Source organism: Herpailurus yagouaroundi, unplaced genomic scaffold (assembly GCF_014898765.1).
Source record: "Herpailurus yagouaroundi ecotype Mexico unplaced genomic scaffold, PumYag 211, whole genome shotgun sequence".
Classification (NCBI taxonomy): domain Eukaryota; kingdom Metazoa; phylum Chordata; class Mammalia; order Carnivora; family Felidae; genus Herpailurus; species Herpailurus yagouaroundi.
The window spans coordinates 8,788,817-8,808,999 of record NW_024412442.1 but is presented as its reverse complement, the minus strand read 5'-3'; the positions used below and the strand labels follow the sequence as shown (position 1 = coordinate 8,808,999).

At 41.8% G+C, this 20,183-nt stretch overlaps 1 protein-coding gene across 5 annotated transcripts in view; it reads left to right on the top strand.

Moving 5' to 3' along the window:
• Nucleotides 1-7,764: 7,764 nt before the first annotated feature.
• ZNF248 (zinc finger protein 248) overlaps nucleotides 7,765-20,183 on the top strand; it is a 20,514-nt gene continuing 8,095 nt past the window's right edge. For 2 of the 5 annotated variants that reach the window (XM_040454285.1, XM_040454281.1), the window contains exons 1-6: nucleotides 7,765-7,873; nucleotides 8,689-8,760; nucleotides 9,503-9,604; nucleotides 9,706-9,747; nucleotides 17,359-17,485; nucleotides 17,747-17,842. In XM_040454285.1, coding sequence (XP_040310219.1) covers nucleotides 9,733-9,747; nucleotides 17,359-17,485; nucleotides 17,747-17,842 — 238 coding nt within the window. In that variant the 5' untranslated portion in view covers nucleotides 7,765-7,873; nucleotides 8,689-8,760; nucleotides 9,503-9,604; nucleotides 9,706-9,732. The remainder of the gene's footprint in view (nucleotides 7,874-8,688; nucleotides 8,761-9,502; nucleotides 9,605-9,705; nucleotides 9,748-17,358; nucleotides 17,486-17,746; nucleotides 17,843-20,183) is intronic. The other 3 variants (XM_040454282.1, XM_040454283.1, XM_040454284.1) reach the window with 3 other exon arrangements.

Sequence of the window (20,183 nt, the reverse complement as noted above, 5' to 3'; positions counted from 1 at the left end):
GCAGTTTCTAGTAGGACATCCTATGAAATACCTGATCAGGACTCCTCAAATTTGTCAAAATCGTCAAAAAGAGGAAGTAAAAAAAAGTCAGAAAAACTGTCACAGCCAAAAGGAGCCAGAGGTGACAAGTATATGCATTTGTCCTGGATAGCATTCTAGAACATGCTTACTAAGGTGCTTGTAAGGTGCTCTCGATAAAGTATTAATGTATTGATTCATTAATTATGACAAATGTACCAAACTAAAGTAAGATGTTAATAATAGGGAAAACTAGGTGTGGAGATACAGAATCTCTTGTGCTATCTTTGTAATGTTTCTGTAAATCTAAAACTACTCTAAAACAAAAAAATTAAAAAAGCAATCAGTGTAGCTTGCGATATTAACAGCTGAAGAAGAAAAGCCACATGCACATCTCAGTATATGTGGAAAAAAACACTTGATAAAATTCATCATCCATTCATGGTAAAAATGTCCCGTATACTAGGAATAGAAGAGAACTTCCCTAACCTGATACAGGGCATTGAAACCAACTTTCAGCTAACATCATACTTAATGATGAAAGAATTCATGTTTTCCTGCTAACACCAGGAACAAGGCAAGGATGGCCTCTCTTACCACTTTTACAACATTGTACTGGAATTTATAGCTAGTGCATAGGACAAGAAGAAGAAATAAAAGGCATACAAATAAAAAATAAGAAATACAAACAATGTCTACTTGCAGAGGACAGGTTTGCCCATGTGGAAAATCCCATGGAACCCATAAAAAAAGTTCAAAGAATACCTGGGTGGCTCAGCCAGTTAAGCATCTGACTCTTGATTTTGGCTCAGGTCATGATCTCATGGTTCCTGAGATGGAGCCCTGCATTGGGCTCTGCGCTGACAGCACGAAGCCTGCTTGGGATTCTCTCTCTCCCTCTCTCTCTGTCCACTGCTCATATTCTCTCTCTCTCCCTAAATAAATATTTTTAAAAGCTCAAAATATAACAGAAGATTGCAAGATACAAAGTGATCACACAAAATCAATTGTATTTCAGGTACCAGAAATGATCCTTTGGAATTTGAAGTTATACATAAAAAATATATGCCATATGTATATGTAATATATATATGTAATTATATATAATTTAGTGCTTTTTAAAATTACAGGTGTAGGGGAGCCTGGCTGGCTCAGTTGGTGGAGCATGCGACTCTTGATGTTGGGGTTGTGAGTTTGAGCCCCACACTGGGCCGTGTAGAGATTGTTTAAAAATAAATCTTCCCCCCAAAACAAACAATCCAGTGAAGAAATGGGCAGAAGACATGAATAGGCACTTTTCCAAGGAAGACTTCCAGATGGCTAATAGACACATGAAAAGACGCTCAACATCACTCATCATCAGGGAAATACAAATCAAAACCACAATGAGATACCACCTCACACCTGTCAGAATGGCTAAAATTAACAACTCAGGAACAACAAAAGTTGGTGAGGATGTGGAGAAGGGAGAAAACTTTTGCACTGTTGCTGGAAATGCAAACTGGTGTAGCCACTCTGGGAAACAGTATGGAGGTTCCTCAAAAAATTAAAAATAGAACTACCCTACAACCCAGCAATTGCACTGCTAGGTATTTATCTACAGAATACAAAAATGCTAATTCCAAGGGGCACATGCACTCCAATGTTTAGAGCAGCATTATCGACAGTAGCCAAATTATAGAAAGGGCCCAAATGTCTAACAACTGATGAATGGATAAAGAAGATATGGTATATATACACAAGGAAATATTACTTGGTGATCAAAAAGAATGAAATCTTGCCATTTGCAACAATGTGGATGGAACTAGAGGGTATTATGCGAAGCGAAATAAGTCAGTCAGAGAAAGACAAATATATGACTTCACTCATATGTGGAATTTAAGAAACACAACAGATGAACATAAGGGAAGGGAAGGGAAGGAAAAATAAGGTAAAAACAGAGAGGGAGACAAACCATAGAGACTCTTAAATGCACAGAACAAACTAAGGGTTGCTGGCAGAGAGGTGTGGGATACACTAACTGGGTGATGGGCATTAAGGAGGGCACTTGTTGGGATGAGCACTGGGTGTTATATGTAAGCGATGAATCACTGGGTTCTACTCCTGAAACTATCATTACACTATATGTTAACTAACTTGGTTTAAAGACAAACAAACAAACAAAGGGAAAGAAAAAAATAAAATGCTTTTTTAAAAAAATGTTTATTTTTGAGAGAGAGAGCATGCATATGTGTGTGCGCACAGGGGAGAGGTAGAGAGAAGGAGAGAGCTTCAGAAGCAGGCTCCATGGTGACAACAGAGAGCCTGATGTGGGCCTGGAACTCATGAACCTCGAGATCATGACCTAAGCTGAAGTCGGATGCTTAACTGACTGAACCAACCCAAGTACCCCTAAAATGCTTTAAAAAATCTTCAGAAAAGAAAATTACAGGTGTATGATTTTTGTAAACATGTGTATGTGTATAATTTTTTTTTTAATTTTTTTTAACATTTTTATTTTTATTTTTGAGACAGAGAGAGACAGAGCATGAACAGGGGAGGGTCAGAGAAAGAGGGAGACACAGAATCCGAAACAGGTTCCAGGCTCTGAGCTGTCAGCACAGAGCCCGACGCAGGGCTCGAACCCACGGACCGTGAGATCATGACCTGAGCCGAAGTCGGACGCTCAACCGACTGAGCCACCCAGGCGCCCCTGTGTATAATTTTTAAAAGTGTTTAAAAGTTTTAAACTTTTAAACTTTAAAGTGTATGATTTTTGTAAACATGTGTATGTGTATAATTTTTAAAAGTGTTTAAAAGTTTTAAACTTTTAAACTCTAAAAAAGTTTAAAAGTAAAAAATTTAAAAGTGTCAAAAACAAAATACCCATGTAAAATTTAACAAACATGTATAAGAACTATATGGTGAAATCCATAAGCACTGATGAAATAAATTAAGGAAGATTCAAATAAATAGAGATATACCATGTTCCTGGCTTCTAACACTCAATATTATACATTAATCCTTCCCAAGTTAATCTATAGACTCAAGTGTAATACAGTCAAAATCCCAGCAAAACTATGTACAGATATGACAAGCTTATTATGAAATTAATATGGAAATGCAAATGATCTACAATAGTCAAAACAATTTTGAAGAAAAATAAAGTTGGTCTCACACTACCCAGTTTCAAAACTTACTCTAAACCAGTAATATTAAAGACAGTGTGGTATTGGTGAAAGGGTACACAGAAACATCAGTGGAACAGAACAGAGAGAACAAAAATAAACCCACATAAACATGGCCACTTGGTTGCTGACATAGGCACAGAGCCAGCTCAGTAGAAAGGACAGTCTTTTCAACAAATGGTGCTGGAACATTAAAACATTCATATGCAGGGGCACCTGGGTGGCTCAGTCAGTTAAAAGTCTGACTTCGGCTCAGGTCATGATCTCACACGGGTTCCTGAGTTCGAGCCCTGTGTCGGGCTCTGTGTTGACAGCTCAGAGCCTGGAGTCTGCTTTGGATTCTGTGTCTCCCTCTCTCTCTGCTCCTCTCTGCTCGTGCTCTGTCTCTCTCTGTCTCTCAAAAGTAAAGGTCAAAAAAAAATTTAAATATTCAGATGCAAAAACCAAAAACAAACAAAAAGAATGCCAACCTACACTTCACAGCTTGTACATAAATTAACTTGAAATGGATTTTAGACCTACATAAATTTAAAATTCTAAAACTTCAGATAAACTGGACTTTATGAAAATGGAAACTTTTTGCTCTAAGAAAGATACTGTTAAAATGAAAAGATAGGCCACGCACTGGTTAAAAAAAAATATGTGCAAGTCACATTTCTGACAAAGCATTTGTATCAGAATAAAGAGTTATTGAAAACAAAAATAAAATAAACAATTCATCTTTAATACAGACAAAAGGCAGGGGGAGTCTGGGTGGTTCTGTCAGTAAACTGTAATCCCAGGGTTGTGGGATTGAGCCCCAGTTTGGACACTGTGCCAAGCATAGAGTCTGATTGATTTTCTCTGTCTCTCTGTCTCTCTCTCTCTCTCTGCCCCTCTCCCCAGCTTGTGCTCTCTCTCTCTCTCTCAAATAATAAAAACAAAGAATAATTTTTTAAAAATGGACAAAAGGGGCACCTGGGTGCCTCAGTCGGTTGAGCGTCAACTTTGGCTCAGGTCACAATCTAATGGTTTGTGAGTTGGAGCCCTGCATCAGGCTCGCTGCTGTCAGCACAGAGCCCTCTTCGGATCCTCCGCCCCCCTCTCTCTTTTTGCCCCTCCCCTGCTTGCACTCATTCTCTCTCTCAAAAATAAACCAACATTTTAAAAAGTCTATTAAAACTCATTAGAAAACCAAATGGGCAAAAGATGTCACAAGTTCCTAAGGAAGATTCATGGCTAGCACCTAATGTACATGTGAAAACATGTACATTAGTTTATAAGGAAATGCAAATTTAAGCTGCCATAAGGCCTTCACATCCCTACTAGAATAGAAAAACAAAACAAACACTGAAAATACAAAATGCCACCGCTGTGGACTTTGAGAGACAGGAACTCTCACACATTGGTGGTGGGAATGAAAATCATACAAACATTTTGGAAAAGTTTTAGAATTTCTTATAAATTTAAACATATACTTACCATACAATCTGGTAATCTCACTCCTGCGTATTTACCCAAGTGAATTGCAAACTATGTCAAACACAAAAGTATCAACACAAATGTTTATACTTATCTATTCATTATCACCAAAACAGGTAACAGCTCAGCTATCCTTCAATAGGTGAATAAACTGTGGATCATCTATAAATGGAATACTGTTCAGTACTAAAAAGAGGAATGAACTAGTGCCTCACACTACCACAGGAATAAATCTTTTTAAAAAAATTTTTAAAAATGTTTTTAAATTTATTTTTGAAAGAGAGAGAGAACGCACATGAACAGGGGAGGGGTGAGAGACGAAAACACAGAAATCTGGGGCAGGCTCCAGGCTCTGAGCTGTCAGCACAGAGCCTGACTCGGGGCTCAAACTCATGAACTGGGAGATCAGGATCCCAGCTGAAGTCAGATGCTTAACTGACTGAGCCACCCAGGCGCCCCCTAGTGATTGTGTTTTTACAAATGTATTATCACACAACCTAAGTTTAAAAAGTGGGGAAATAGGAGCTGACCTAAATAATTCCATAAAGCCACATTTTGACTGGATACATTATGACTCAAAACAAAGAGAAATGTACATAAACACTCTAGTTTGGTAAATTCTCACAGGGGTTAGCAATTCTGAAACTACAAGTACATTAAGGCAAAAAGAATAAACATATCGTACATAATGGTAGGCAGGTGTCTCAGTGTCTAACTGGGAAGTTAAAAATAAGCAAGGGGTGGGTGGGAAGGCTAGAATGAACCGAGTTAAACGAAAAGGTATCAGTGTTAGCTTACTAATTTTCACATAGGCAGTCACGTGTATGTATACTGTGGATACTGTGAAACATACTGGGATGGATACAGTGAATACTGTGAAACAGATTACTAGCATGGATTAGTACATACATGTATTTCTTAGCTGTGTCAGCTGAGAGTGTCTAGAAACAATTTCAGCCAGCACCAATGAGCACACCTAGAGCTCAGATCTCGATTTCTCCGATAAAAGGAACCAGGGCTCCTTGGAGAAAGGCCTGATTCTAGGGCTAGACAGGGAGAATTCAAGGAGCCGGGAGCACCTTGTGTGTCAAAAGGTAAGGAAGTGCTTTAAAAACAGTTATACGGATTTGTTAAAAGGACCCCAAAGCTAACGTGTGATAGCTCTCAATGCCAAAGCTGGGACAATTTGAGCAACATAATAACATGATAGCATTGGATGAAATGAAAAGAGTGGAGAGAAAGGAGCCAATTTAAGAAAAAGAGCAACAGCACAAATGAGTCCTAAATGGATTTTGCCAAGTGAAAAAAGCCACACCCAGAAGATACATATTCGATAATTCTGCAGACATTCTGAAAAGAGTAAAATTATAAAATGTAAAACACATCACAGAGTTGGGTGCAAAAGGTGGGGTTGAGTAAAAATGGTTGAGAATAAAATAAATATCTACGAGCCTGTACTGGCGGAAATAAACGATGGAATAAATGGGGAAAATGAAAATTTTTGCTTTACAGAAGAATCTCAATAAATAAATATAGAAGAAGTAAAATAGAAAAGTCACCATTTAAAACACTGTAGTAAAAGTGGTTGCAGGCAAGATCCAGCAATGAAAGCTAAAATTAGTGGCCAAAACTCTAAATACAAACAGTATACTTGTGTAGCCTCAGAGGGTCTCTCCTCAAATTTACTAATAAATATTTGAAAATATGAGCAAAAATTCGAGGTAGGGCTTATTTCCTCTGCCCCTGAGTGTGCACTGGACTTAGAAACTCACTTTTTTAAAAGTTTATTTGAGAGAGAGAGAGAGAGAGAGAGAGAGAGAGAGAGGGAGAACAAGCTGGGGAGGGCGAGAGAGAGAGAGAGAGAGAGAGAGAGAGAGAGAGAGACAGGGAGAGAGAGAGACAGAGAGAATCCCAAGCAGGCTTGTCCTGACAGCGCAGAGCCTGATGCAGGGCTTGAGCTCACAACCTGTGAGATCATGACCTGAGCTGAAACCAAGAGTCGGAAATTTAACCAAGTGAGTCACCAAAGCGCCCCCAACCCACTTTTAACTGTAGACTGAAAAGGGAAAAATCCTAACCATATGGTGGAGAAACCTGTCAGACACTACCTTAACCAAGTAATCACGGTTAGTATGTCACATCATGTTTACATCCTGTATTACCTGATACGTAGGTAGGGCGCATCCTCTCAGGGGGAATCTTCCTACAAATATATACCTCAGTCTAATCAGGAGAAAACATCAAACATAAATTCAGGGACATTCTTCACAATACCTGACCATAATTCTTCAGCCATCTGAAGGACGTGAAAGATCAAAAAAACTCTTACAGATTGGAGGGGACAGTGACGGATGGTGACTGTACAGTGGTATGTTGGATTGATCCTGGACCAGTAAAAGGACATTAGTGGAAAAACTGACGAAATCTGAATAAACTCTGTAGTTTAGTTAAAAGAGTTGCACCCGAGTTACTTCCTTAGTTTTGATGAAAGTATCGTAGTTCTGCAAGACGTTCACATTGGGGGAAATTGAGTGAAGCGTATAGGGGAAGGTCCCGGGAAGATGAGAGGGTGCTTTCTTCGAGTTTGGTTTAAGAACACTTCAACGGCTTTTAGCACGAATACCGAATTGCTAGCTTGCTTCTTCCTTCATTCCAAAGGATAACCATGCTGGTCACAGATCCCACGTTTATAACTGAAATCCATGCACACCTTTCCTTCTTTTGGCTTGTGTCTAGAAGGCGCACTGCTTTGCTGCAGGCGTCGGGGGCACGGACAGAATGCTGGCTCCAGGCAGAAGTGAATATCTCAGATGATAAGCTCTGAACTCAGCAGACTCGGCAGCTACGCTCCAGCTGATTTCTCGAGGAGTGGGCAGGTGTATATCGGGAAAGGGAATCTTGAGAGAGGTACTGAACAATTTAGGCAACATCCTAAGGGCTTTAACAACGCAAATGCCTCCAAGCTTCACTAAAACCCTGTTCGCTGGCTACTACCACTAGCTTTTACAACTTAGGAGTGAGACGTCGCTTCTAAGGAGGATACGGGCACTTTCCCAGCCCAAGCTGCTAGGAGCAGAGAGCTCCAGCTCTCCGCCGCAGCCGCGCCGCTCCCTCCCTCTGCGCATGTGCATCCCCGCCTACTCCTCCCGGCTCGTCCTTCCCCGGCCTCCAGCCCCTCGTGGGAAACCTTCCCTGGTTTCCGGGTCCACGCGGCGAGGGAGCTGCGGGTGAGCCCCGGAGGGAGGGTGCGAGGGCCCAGAGGGCCCCGCGCGGCTCGGGGGTCCGGCGGGGGCGGCGGTGCCCAGTGGTGGGTAGGGGCCCCGCGGACATAGGAGGGACCCCAGGCTTCTGCGGCGCCTGCAGAGTGGAAGGGACGCGGGGTGTGGGGGGAGGGGGCATGGGCGTCTCAGATTAAGGGACCGGGGTCCCGCGTGGGAACGTGGGCTCTCCGGCTTGCAGGGTCCGCAGGTGTCCAGCTCCAGCGCTAAGCGGGCTGCGCCGTCGTGCGGCCGCGGGTGGGGAGTGCGCGTGCGTGACGTGTGCGCTGGGCCCACGGGGAGGGGGTGGGGCTGCGGAAAAGAGTGAACGCGCGTGCGCGACGTGCGTGCGCGCTTCACGTTGTGACGTGTGCGCGTGCGTCTTATAGGCGCCTGGCTACCTAAGGAGGGGCGCGGTCGTAGGAGAGAACGAGTGAGCCAGGCAGGGCTTCTGATGTAAATGAAGGGCTCTGACCGAATAGCCGACGTGAGGCTGGGGCTCCTTATCTGTAAAGTGTGGGTGTCCGGAATCCTTGCCGCACTGCATTGTTCTGAGCACTCGCATTTTGTTAGCTGCTATTGTATTTGTTTGTTATGTGTGTAATACGTGCGGCTGGAGCGTGGACAAGTCTCTAGGGCCTTCATTGCTCAGTTAACTCATTTGTGCAATGGAACAGGGAAGGGGCTGGACTAGCTAGCCACCAAGGCCCTTTCCTGGCTCTAACATTCCCCAGATCCCAAGTTATTATTTATTATGTATTCATTTGTTATTTGTTATGTATAAGCATGACTGTATCCTGAAGCCATCGAAGGCTGTGTGACGGTGGAAGGTCTGGGACAGAGTTAAGAAGAGCGAGGTGAGCTGGAGCTGAGAGGGGTGGGCACGCAGCCTGCGCAGGAAACGTCGCCTCTTTGGAGAGTTTGTGAGGGCATGGTCGGGAATGAAAGGTTCACCAGCCATAGCTAAGGAAGTTCTGTCATCACCCCTCTCTGAACACTCCCTTCTCCCCTCATTTTCTGTTCACTGTTTCTGGAGGCGAGCTGCCCTCGAACAATGTCCCATTGTTGATGGCATCTAGAAAGATGCCGAGGTTCCCGCTTTCCTGACCTTACAGGCGTAGAGAATGGTAGTGCAGGCAAGTCTCTTGTAGGGTTGTCTGTTTTGACCTTATTTGAAAAGTGAGAAGGCAAAAGTTGAGCCTGAGGAGCTGACTGACGGAGATTATGCAGTTTGTTAGTGCCAGAACACGGTGAAAAGTTAGGTCTGCCGATGGCTGGGCCACTGCCCATTGTGCCACTGTGAAGTCAAAGATAGTTTGTTACCAAAAGACCTTTTGAAAGTTGTAAGCAGGTTAGAACAAACATTAAACATTTTTTACGTTGCCTTAAACAGTCCCATCTTTTTTCCAGAGGTTTCTTGGATTCTCTGACCTCAAGGGATTAATGGTGTTAACAGGAAAATATTAACAATGTGGCTTGAGGTTTTTAATTTTTCCCCACCACATCAGTTTTTTTGACAAACCCATAGTGTTTCCTCCTTTAGGTTACTGTTCTATGTTAAACTCATCTTCTCATGTTTTTAATTTTTCTGTGTCACAGAACCTAAATTGGTAATAAATCAATAAGAAACAAATGTTTACATTCACTCAGTGAAAAGTATCATGTCTAAGCTCAACATATATCGGAGCCACACATGGACACGTAAGTATCTTGTATGTGGAGCTGTTGCGTAGGCAGGTAAATTCAGGAACTGCAAGATAGGCCAAGTGTCTCCTAACTTCCTTCTTCCTTGTTCCCCTCAGCTCTGCCTCCTTCACTAAGAGCGGAAAATGAACAGATCCCAGGTGAGTTTTTTGGTTTGTGTATTCCCACTTTGTTTTATTTATTTATTTATTTATTTAAAAAAAATTTTTTTTTCAACGTTTATTTATTTTTGGGACAGAGAGAGACAGAGCATGAACGGGGGAGGGGCAGAGAGAGAGGGAGACACAGAATCGGAAACAGGCTCCAGGCTCTGAGCCATCAGCCCAGAGCCTGACGCGGGGCTCGAACTCACGGACCGCGAGATCGTGACCTGATTGACGTCGGACGCTTAACCGACTGCGCCACCCAGGCGCCCCCCCACTTTGTTTTAAAACGAGTTGTCTAAAGTTTGTAAGGATTCATATTTTTAACATGAAAAAGTAGAAGTGGGTAAGAATTATATTGAGGGCAGTACGTCAAGAGTAGAGAATTCAGGGGCACCTGCGTGGCTCAGTCGGTTAAGCATCCGGCTTTTGCTAGTGGTGCATGATTGCTGGTAGACCCTCCCAGCTAACTGAACAAGGAAATACATGTGTGTACTAACCCATGCATATACACAAGTCTATAAATACTTCAGTATGCAACCATCTATATCTACAGTAGGCTACGTATTAGTTCACACTGTTTTCTCCTGTTGTAATCATTACCACATGGAGCTTTCTAACCTTCTCTCCTTGCTTGTGTGTAGTCTCCCACTCTAACAGTGAGAATCTGGCTAACATCAAATGGATTTTATTGACTTGATAGTTCAATTTGAGCATGCATGTACATGTACATGATTTCAGAGTTGTTAACCCCTGGACTCTTGATTCTTCCAGGTCGGGGCCCTTATGAATTAAGGGGCTAGAAATATTCATGTGTAGGTTTTTTTTTTTTAAATTAAAAAAAAATTTTTTTAAATGTTTTATTTATTTTTGAGACAGAGAGAGAGACAGAGCATGCATGGGGGAGGGGCAGAGAGAGAGGGAGACACAGAATCTGAAGCGGTCTCTAGGCTCTGAGCAGTCAGCACAGAGCCCGATGCCAGGCTTGAACTCACGGACCACGAGATCGTGACCTGAGCCGAAGTCGGATGCTCAACCGACTGAGCCACCCAGGCGCCCCTCACGTGTAGGTTTTAAGGAGACATAAGGTTTCAGATGCTAGGGTGTGAAATTGCTGGGTCAATTATGTAATGTATGTTTAGCATTGCAAGAAACTGCCAAACCATTTTTACAAAGGTGCTGTATCCGTCTCCATTCCTACCAATTACAAATCAGAATCCTTGTTGTTCTGCATCTGGACCTGAAATTGGTATTGTCATTATTTTGGATTTAACCATTCTAATGTGTCATGACATCTCATTTTTGTGTGGTTTTTGAAAAATGTTTATTTATTTATTTTGAGAGAGAGAGAAAGAGAGAGTGCATGCATGCGAGCAGGGGAGGGCCAGAGAGAGAATCCCAAGCAGGCTGTGTGCTAGCAGCTCAGAGCTCGATGCGGAGCTCAATCTCCCCAACTGTGAGATTGGACCAAAGCCGAAATCAAGACTCAGACACTTAACCGACTGAACCACCCAGGCACCTCTTATTTTTGTTTTAATTTGCATTTTCCTACTAACAGGTGATATTCAACATTTGTTCATATGTTTATTTGCTATCGTTATGTCTTTGGTGGTATGTTTGTTCACATCTTTTGCCCATTTTTCAATGGGTCATTTGTTTTCTTACTGAGCTTTAAGAGTTCTTTTGTATTTTTTGGATACAAATCCTTTAGTAGATATATGTGTTGCAAATATTTTCTCCTAGTCTGTGCCTTGTCCTTTCATTTTCTTAGAAAATGCCTTTTGCCAAGCAGATTTTGTTTTTAATAACACCCAGCCCATGTTTCCTGCCCTCCCCCACAACCCCCTGCCATGGGATGTGCTTTTTCTCTTGTATCTAAAAGCTCATCACCAAATCCAGGGGCACAGAGATTTTTCTCTTATATCCTGTGTTCTATATTTTCTTCTAGAAGGTTTTGCATCTTACATTTAGATCTCTGATTCATCTTTAGTTAATATTTGTGTAAGGTGTAGGGTCTCTGTCTAGGTTCATTTCTTTTGCATGGGTATCCAGTTGTCCACCACCATTTGTTGAGAGTATCTTTTCTTCTTTTATTGCCTTTGTTCCTTTGTCAAAAATTATTTGACTGTATTTTGGTAAATCTAATCCTGGACCCTCATTTGTTCCATTGACCTGTGTGTCTCTTTCAGCAATAACATACTGTTGTGGATACTTGTAGCTTTATACTACATCTGGAGATCAGTTGATGTGAATTCTCATTTTTCTTCTTCCACATTGTGTTGGCTGTTCTAGATCCTTTGCCTTTCTATATAAGCTTCAGAGTCATTTTGTTAGTATCTGCAAAATAGCAGTTTTTAAACATTTTTTATTTTATTATTTTTTTAAAGTTTTATTTTAGAGATAGTGTGTGAGCTGGAGAGAGGGGCAGAGTGATAGAGAGAGAGGGAGAGAGAGAATCCCAAGCAGGGCTTGGGGCTCGATCTCGTGGCCTTGGGATCGTGACCTGAGCCAAAATCAGGAGTCAGACACTCAACTGACTGAGCCATCCAGGTGCCCCAAAATAGCTGGGGTTTTTATTTGAGTCACATTGAATTTATAGATTAAGTTGGAAAGAATTGATATCTTAGCCGTATTGAGTCTTCCTATTAATATGGAACATTTTAACATTCTTCCTAGAAATATGGAACATTTCTCCATGTATTTAGATCTTTGATTTCTTCCATCAGTTGTGTTTTTCTGCAAACACCTGTAGATATTGTGTTATATTTATACTTGAGTACCTTTTTTTTGGCACTATTGTAAATGGTATTTTTTCATTCATTTGAAAATTTGGAATTCCAATTCTTCATTTTATTTGTGTTTGTTTATTTATTTATTTAAAGTGAGAGAAAACGAGTCAGGGAGAGAGGCAGAGAAAAGGAGAGAGATTTCCAAGTGGGCTCCACACTGTCAGCTAAGGGCCCAACCATGGCTTGATCCCACATACTGTGAGACCATGACCTGAGGCAAAATCAGGTGAGACGCTGAACTGACTGAGCCACCCAGGTGCCCTGTGGAATTCCAGTTCTTTATTTGGATATAGGAAAACAGTTGACGTTTTAATATTGACTTTTATCCTGTGATGTTGTTGTATTTGCTTATTACTTCCAGTTGGTTTTTTCTTTCTTTTTATAGATTTCTTGAGGTTTTCTATATAGACACTCATATTGACTTCAAATAGAGAGTTTTATTTTTGCTTTGATCCCAGTGATCTCATCTCTTTCCCCCACCCACCTCCCCTCTGGCAATAACCAGTTTGTTCTCTATATTTAAGAGTCTCTTTTTGTGTCTCTTTTGTTTCTTAAATTCCATATGGTAGTTGTCTTTATTTGACTTCTTTCACCTAGCCCTGTAGTCTCTACATCTATCCATGTTGTTGCAGATGTCAAGATATCATTCTTGTTATGGCCGAGTAATAGTCCATTGCGTGTGTGTGTGTGTGTGTGTGTGTGTGTGTGTGTACACCACATCTTCTTTATCCATTTGTCGATGTACTCTTGGCTTGCCTCCATATTTTGTCTATTGTAAATAATGTTACATTTATATATAAACATAGAGGTGCATATATCTTTTCAATTCAGTGTTTTCATTTTCTTTGAGTAAATACCAAGTTATGGAATTCCTGGATCATATGGTAGTTCTATTTTTTTTTTTTTTTTGGAGGAACCTTTATACTGTTTTCCATAGTGGCTGCACCCCTATCCCCTAATGTCCCCCCATCAGTATATGAGGGCTCCTTTTTCACATTCTCACCAACTCCTGTCATTTCTTTTTTGAGTCTAGCCATTCTGACAGTTGTAAAGTGATGTCTCGTGGTTTTGATTTGAGTTTCCCTGATGATGAGTGATGTTGAGCATCTCTTCATGTGTCTCTTGACCATTTATATGTCTTCCTTGGAGAAATGTTTATTCAGGTCCTCCATCCAGTTTTTAATCAGCTTGTTTTTTTCTGTGCTGAGTTGTATAAGTTATGTATTTTGGAAATCAGATCCTTAACAGATATATCATTTGCAGATATCTTCTTCCAAGGTTTTATTTTTGTTTTATTGATGGATTCCTTTGCCGTGCAGAAGCTTTTTTGTTTTGGCGTAGTCCCAGTAGTTTAATTTTGCTTTTGTTTCCCTTGCCTGAGGAGACATATCTAGAAAAATGGTTCTACAGATGATGTCAAAGAAATTAGCCTATGTTTTCTTCCGGTTTCAGGTCTCACATTTAGGTTTTTAATCTCTTTCGTGTATGGTGTAAGAAATGGTCCAGTTTCATTTTTTTTGCATGTAGCTTTTTCCCAGCAGCGTTTGTTAAAGAGACTGTCTTTTTCCCATTGTATATTCTTGCCTCCTTTGTTGAAGACTAATCGACTATATAACTGTGGGTTTATTTCTGGGCTGTCTGTTCTGTTCTACTTCGAATAGCCAAAACCATCTTGGGAAAGAAAAGCAAAGCTGGAGGTATCACAATCCCAGATTTCCAGATAGACTACAAAGAGCTACAGTAATTGAAACAGTATGGTACTGGCACAAAAATAAACACATAGATCAGTGGAGGAGAATAGAGAGCCAATTATGCATGCATGTATGTATGTATATATATATGTATATATATATATATATATTTTTTTTTTTTTCTTTTGGGTCTTACTGCACTAGTGAGTGCTTCCAACACAGAGTTGAATAGGAATATTGAGACAAGACATCCTTGCCCTATTCCTGCCCTTAGAGGAAAAGTGTCCAGTCTCTTAACATTAACTGTGATATTGCTGTAAGATTTTTGTAGATGGTCTTTATCAAGCTGAGAAAGATCCCCCTATTCCTAGTTTGCTGGGAATTTTCATCATGAATGCTGTTAGATTTTGGCAAATGCTTTTTCTTCATCAATTGATTGGGTCATGTAAATTTTCTTCTTGGCCTGTTGATGTACTAGATTGTATTCATTGATTTTTTTTTTTTTTTAAAACATTGATCTAGCCTTCCATACCTGGAATAAACTCCACCCGGTCGTGGTTTAAAATACATCTTATACATTGTCAGATTTGATTTGCCAATATTTGAGGATTTTTGTGTCTATGTTAATGGGAGATATTGGTCTTTAGTTTCTCATGTCTTTATCTGGTTTTGGTATTAGGATACTGCTGGCCTCATAATATGAATTTGCAAGTGTTGTGTACTGGAGGAGATTGTGAAGAATTGGTATTTTTTCCTTAAACGTTTAATAGAATTCATCAGTGACACCATTTGGGCTTTGTGCTTTCTATAATGGGAGTGATTTGATTATTTATTCAAGTTTTTTAAAATTTATTAAAAATTTTTTTTAAGGTTTTTTCATTTTTCACAGAGTGAGTGGGGGAGGGGCAGAGAGAGAGGGAGACACAGAATCCAAAGTAGGTTCCAGGCTCTGAGCTGTCAGCACACAGCCCTGATGCAGGGCTCGAACCACGGAGCATGTGATCATGACCTGAGGTTGGACGCCTAACCGACTGAGCCACCCAGGTGCCCCTAATTCAAGTTTTTTTTTTAACAGATATAGATCTATTCAGGCTATTTATTTTTTTGTAGGAAATGGTAGCCATGTCTTTTAAGGAATTTGTCCATTTCATCTAATTTTTCAGGAATAGAATTGTTTGTGATATTCTCTTATTATTTTAATGTCATTAGGATCAGTATTGACTGATCATTTCTGAGATTCATAATTGTTTCTTTTTTTCTTAGTTAGGTTTTCTGGAAGTTTATTAATTTTATTGGTCTTTCAAAGCAGCTGTTGGTTTCATTGATTTTTTTTTTCATGGTTTCAATTTCATTGATTTATTCTAATGCTTCCTTTATTTTGCTTGCTTTTGGCTTAATTTGCCTTTCTTCTGTAGTTTACTAAGATGGAAACTTAGGTTACTGATTTAAAATTTTTCTTTCTGTTTTTGTTTTTTGGATGTTTATTTATTTTTGGGGGAGAGAGAGAGAGAGATGAGCAGAGGAGGGGCAGAGAGATGAAGACACAATACAAAGCAGGCTCCAGGCTCTGAGCTGTCTGTCAGCACAGACAGCTATCTCATGATTATTGATTTCTATTTAATTCCATTGTAGTCTGAGAACGTATTTTGTATCATAGCTGTTGTTTTATATTTGTTAAGGTGTGTTTTGTGGCCAAGACTATGCTTTATATTGGTGAAGGTTCCATGTGAGCTAAAATAGAATGATAAAGTGTGTGTTTTACTATTTTGGATGGAGTATTCTATAACTGTCAATTAGATCATGTTGATAGATAGTGCTGTTCAGGTCATTTATGTACTTAACTGATTTCTGCCTCCTTGATCTGTCAGAAGTCTCCCGACTATGAGTATAAACTTGTGTATTTCTCCGTTCAGTTCTGTCAGTTTTGAGGTACATATTTTGATAGATGTATGTGTATGTTCTCTGTGAGGACTTGAATCCAGGTAATGAGTTAATTCCGATGCTGTGTTTCTTAGCTCTAAAGTGCCCATTTTATCTGTGTTCGGATGTGTGTACGTTGTGTGTCTGTAGACACATGTATCCGAGGGCCCGGAGACCATCCCCAGGTTCAGTGACTCAGCGGGTAGTCCTTCTTATGGCTCTGATTCCTTAACGGGCAGGCATACAAAGCAGAATCAGGGACGGGAAAAGGCACGTGGAGCAGAGTTGAGAGGAAGCCAGGAGCAGACTTCTAAGAGCCTTCCCCCGAGACGCCCGAGACGCCCGTCAGTGCCCCAGCAGTGAGATGTGACAGCAAATGGGAAATGTCTGCCCCGGGAGCTCAGGAGACTCAGTGCTCAGAGACCAGGAGCTGATGGCATCGGTACTCTCTGCTTAGCACAGAAACTTCGAGACCAGAAGGAACGCATGTGTGTGTATAAAGCATATTGCTTACACACAGTTTAGGCTCAGCAAACCATTCGTATTAGGGCACGGTGAGTCTCCTGAAGTCCAAGTTCCCAGGTGCCAGTCAAGGGCGCCTCACAGCGGACCTTTCAGGGGCTAGCAGTCTCCGGCCTACTCTATTACTTCTCTGCACGGCAACCATACCACGTATCCGTCAACTTATCTCCTCTGTTCCTTTATTTTGTTCGTGTTTTCCTCTGTTTTATTAGCCATATTAATCATAATTCGTTTTAAAGTTCTTGTTTATTAATTCCAGTATCTGGGTCTCCTCGGGGTCTGCTCTATTTTATTACCTATTTCTTCTGTCACGTAAATGATAATATTAAAGAGCTAACTTTTTCTTGGTTTGCCTTCCTTCCCAGTGTACTGTGTGCACACTCTTGGCTCCTGCAGTGTGTAATTTAGTAAAGGTTAACGTATGCATCTACTCTTCAGATCATAAGCGCTTTAAGCACAGGAACGATGTTTTCATCAGCAGTATTTGCAGCAAGGGGAACAGTTCCAGGCCCTTAGTGGAAACTCAGTTTGTGCAAGATACTTCTTTTATCCTACATAGTATAGCACAAAAGAAGGCGTCCCGTATGTCAATTTTTAGTGAATCCGAAAGAGATAAGCTCTTTTAAATCTCTTCTGTGTCCTGTAGTTCTGACACTTTCATATAGAAAAGGAATATACCATTACAGGAACAAGTGTCATTCAAAGACGTATGTGTGGACTTCACTCAGGAAGAGTGGTATCTGCTGGATCCTGCTCAGAAGATACTATACAGAGATGTGATCCTAGAAAATTACAGCCACCTTGTCTCAGTAGGTAAGAATTTTTTTCCCTCGTGCCTGACTACCAGTACATTTCTGGTTGTTGAAACATATGAATTGCCTGTGGAATTTTCTGATTTGAAACTCGAGATTCAGGGCCATGAGATGACCCGTCTCTCTCTGGCCCCCATAAAAAATGCTGTTTTCTCAGGGGTTGAGATTTGGGCATCTCCCTTGGGTAGCTCCCAAAGCTGTACCTTTCAGAGTTCTTGAAGCCAGGCTCTTTAACCAGTCTTGTATTGTTTTTTCTTAACAGGATATTGCTTTACTAAGCCAGAAGTGGTCTTCAAGATAGAGCAAGGAGAGGAGCCCTGGATATTAGAGGCAGGATTCCCAAGCCATTGCCAGCAAGGTGAGTTAGTGAATTCATGGGCAGATGGAAGGCTAGGGGATGAGATCTTAGGCCATTGGTTTAGGGTTTATCACTTTTGAAATCATTCTTCAGAAATTTCTTTTTTTTAGGGGCGCCTGGGTGGCTCAGTCAGTTGAGCCATCCAACTCCTAATTTTGGCTCAGGTTGTGATCCTGTGGTCTATGAGATCGAGCCCTGTGTTGGGCTCTGTGCTGAGAGTGTGGAGCCTGCTTGCTCTCTCTTTCTCTCTCTCTCTCTTTCTCTCCCCTGCACCCTCCCTCTCTCTCTCTTTCAAAATAAATATGCTTAAAAAATGTCTTTTTTTAGTCTTAGAGCTTTGGAAGTGAGTAAGGACGGTTGGCCCACATCCCCCTATTACCTTAATCATACTCCTCCATATGTCACTTCCACTCATAAATGCTTTCCTTGTCCTTCAACATTTTTGAGTGATTTACTTGTGCCCACGATGCAAACTTAGTTGGTTTCATCTCAGATAATTTTTCTTGGTTAGTTTATCTTTTAAAATTGTTTTATTCTCTTTGGACGCCTTGTGTTAGTTCGTGTGTATTCCTGCTGTGCTTGTAGGTATTTGTTTAACAAACATGTGGTGGGCACCCACTATGACCTGGTTGTGTTTTTAGGTAATTAAAAGGATAACATCCCTTTTATCATGGAGCACATATTACAGTGAAGGACAAGGAGCCTATGTGTGTATGCACGCGTGCGTGCTTGTGACTACGTACATACAGTTTGTGATGGGGAGGGAGAATGATGGCGTGTGCTGTTTGGTAAGGACATCAGAGAAAACCTTTTGATGAGGTCCACAGTAGAGATGAGACTCTAACGAAGTGAAAGTGTGAGCTGTTCCAGGCACAGGGAACATCAGGTGCTAAACTTCTCAGCTGTGTTTAAGAGTGTTTGAAGAATGGCAAGGGGGCCATTGTGGCTGGAGGTGAGTAGGTGTGGGCAAGATTGGTAGGAGATGATGTCGTAGAGGTAGTGTGGCCCTTGGTAGTTTTTTTTTTTTTATTAAAAAAAATTTTTTTTTAACATTTATTTATTATTGAGGCAGAGAACGACAGAGCATGAACGGGGGAGGGTCAGAAAGAGAGGGAGACACAGAATCTGAAACAGGCTCCAGGCTCCAAGCTGTCAGCACAGAGCCCGACGCAGGGCTCAGACTCAGAGACCGCGAGATCATGACCTGAGCCGAAGTCGGACGTCTAACCAACTGAGCCACCCAGACACCCCAGGCCCTTGGTAATTTTATTTTGAGTGATATGAGAAAACCTTGTGTTTTTTTTTTTTTTTTGTTTTTTTGTTTTTTTGTTTTTTTTTTTGAGTAAATGTAAGTCAGATTAAGTCATCAGATGTGATTTATTGTTTATGCAGTAAATACACCGTGGTGGTTAGATGGTGCTTGGGCGCGGGCAAGGAAAGAATATCATTTAGGAGACTATTCTGAACTCCAGAGGGGAGAGGATAGCAGCTAAGGCGATACTGGAAGTGCTGAGGAGCAGGAGATTTGTACGCGTATCTCGAGGATGAGAGCGTGGAAGAGAGACAGGAGTCCAGCCTGACTCCACTGCTCCGTCTCAAGCAACTGGGCCAACGAGGGTGCCCTTTACTGAGAGAGACGTTGGAGATTATAGGGGAATCACGACATGTTTAAATTTGGACACGAGAAGCTCCAGAGAGCTGCTAGAATCCAGTTGTGTGTTGAACAAGAGTATGGATGTATGCGAGTGTGCTGGATGTGGTTGAGGCCAGAGCCAGAAGTGCCCACGCGAGAGTCGTCAGCTGTGGGTCGCGAGGAAGGCACGAGGCTGGGAGAGAGCTTCTAGATCGGAGGTCGGCGGACTTTTATGTAAAGACCATAGCACATATTTTAGGTTCCGTGGGTCACATGTGGTCTGGGCGGTGGCGGCTGCTCCTCCTGTTCCTCTTCCCGCTCTTCCTCTTCCTCCTGCTTGTTCTCCTCCTCCCCCTCCTCCTTCTCCTCCAGTGGTGGCTCATGCTCCTCCTCTTCCTCTTCCTCCTGCTGCTGCTCCTCCTGCTCCTCCTCCTCCTGCTCCTCCAGCAGCAGCTCCTCCTCCTCCTGCTTGTTCTCCTTCTCCTCCTCCTCCTCCTTCTCCTTCTCCTCTTCCTTCCCCTCTTCCTCCTCCTCTTCCTCATCCTCCTGCTCCTCCTCCTGCTCCTCCTCCTCCTCCTGCTTCTCCTCCTCCTCCTCCTGCTCCTCCTGCTCCTCCTCCTGCTTCTCCTCCTCCTCCTCCCCCTCCTCCTGCTCCTCCTCCTCCTCTTCCTCCTGCTCCTCCTCCTCTTCCTCCTGCTCCTCCTCCTC